Here is a 1,546-nt window from a genome sequence, read left to right on the forward strand (position 1 = left end):
TTCCAGAGATCTATCCAAAGTCCAGAAAAATACGTTTTTCAGACATGATGCCATTGATTATTGGCAAAGAAACATCCACTGGATGAGCAAAGCTGGAMGAGACAAATTMATCTATTTGAGGATTTTCTGTGCAAAGTAATTCAAATTATTTGTTGAAAATTTGCCTGTATGCAAATTATCTTCATACAACATAAATATTCAATACAAAATGAATCTGGAGGAGATGAGATAACTAGACTCAATGCTACTGGCTSAGTTTAAGAGCAGCTGGTCCAGGGCCAATGTAGAAAGAAAAAAGAAAATGTTTGCCAAAAATACTCTGAAATTTTTAGATTAWAGTCTGAAATTATTTAGAAAACACAAGAAAATTTCKGAGCTTCAACAGCCAAAATGAGCAAGAATATATTCAAAAATGTTGACATTAATTTCAAAAATTTTACAGAAAATCCTTCAAAATTTAAAAAGTTTAATATTTGTAACTTTTGGAGCTCAGAAATGTTTATTTTTTTTACAAGAAAATTTCTGAGTTTAGTTAAAAATTTCTGAGTTTTTCTCACAAATGTTTGACTTTTGGAGCTCAGAAATTTCCTTCCAGTACTAACTGCAGAAAAACAGTCAGACGGTTTTCTGACTGTTTTCTCAGAGGAGGATCTCAGAGCTGTCAATCATCCTCCTTCAGTTTCAGTAAGCTTCAGGAAAGGAGGATGATTGACAGCGCTAAGACCCTCCTCCTGGCTCTGATTGACCTTTTATACACTGGGAAGGGGCGGAGGTGTTTGGTTTTGTTTTTTTCTGTCGGGATGTAGTGAGCATACTTTTGTAAAAGCTACAAACTGCAGCCTTAAGGTCCGACTGTTTGTCAGCTAACACATCGGGTCAGACCCGCGGTGTTTGAACGCACCTCCTCGGTGTCGGCCGCCATGATTTTGCCCATCATGTGCTGATGTTCGTCTCCAGGCTGAACGCTGACCAGGTCGAAGCTGAGGCCGTCTCCGCTCAGGCCCCGGCAGTGCTCCAGCGCCTCCTCCCAGCTCTTCTCCTCCGTCACCAGCAGCACATTGACGTTCCCGTCCCACATGCAGACGAAGGGAAGCCGGACGTCGCAGGGCTCGGTGGCCATCAGCCTGCTCAGCGAGGACAAGGCCACGCAGTTGGCGTTGCTGCTCGGCTCGCCAGTTTTCCAGCTTGTAACCCCTGAACCCCCCGAGCTCCAGATGAATGAACCCCCATCTAAAACAGAAATGAAGCTTTAGCGCATGTAAGAGTTAATGGTCTGTTTACAATCTGCAATAAAAGTCACATTTCCATCCTGCCTGTGCGTTTCATCATTAAAGACAGAGCCGGCCCAAGGAATATGCTGCCCCTGCATCACCAATGGGCCCCAAGAAACCACCAAGCTAGCATGATTATATATTTAAAACAGTGGTTCTTAACCTGGTTCGATCGAACCCCAGGGGTTCGGTGAGTCTCTGCCGCAGAGGTAAAGACACACTTGTGTAAAGTCGTGATGACGCCCCGCTTTGCCATCACTTGCTGCAGAGGATCA

General features: G+C 43.7%; 1 protein-coding gene across 1 annotated transcript in view; it reads right to left on the reverse strand.

The window, feature by feature from the left end:
• Positions 1 to 859: 859 nt before the first annotated feature.
• The window catches only part of LOC103463024 (secretory phospholipase A2 receptor-like), a 6,973-nt gene continuing 6,286 nt past the window's right edge, over positions 860 to 1,546 (reverse strand). The window contains exon 4 of the mRNA XM_017303887.1: positions 860 to 1,230. Coding sequence (XP_017159376.1) covers positions 860 to 1,230 — 371 coding nt within the window. The remainder of the gene's footprint in view (positions 1,231 to 1,546) is intronic.

This window comes from Poecilia reticulata, linkage group LG3, assembly GCF_000633615.1.
Source record: "Poecilia reticulata strain Guanapo linkage group LG3, Guppy_female_1.0+MT, whole genome shotgun sequence".
Taxonomy (NCBI): Eukaryota; Metazoa; Chordata; class Actinopteri; order Cyprinodontiformes; family Poeciliidae; genus Poecilia; species Poecilia reticulata.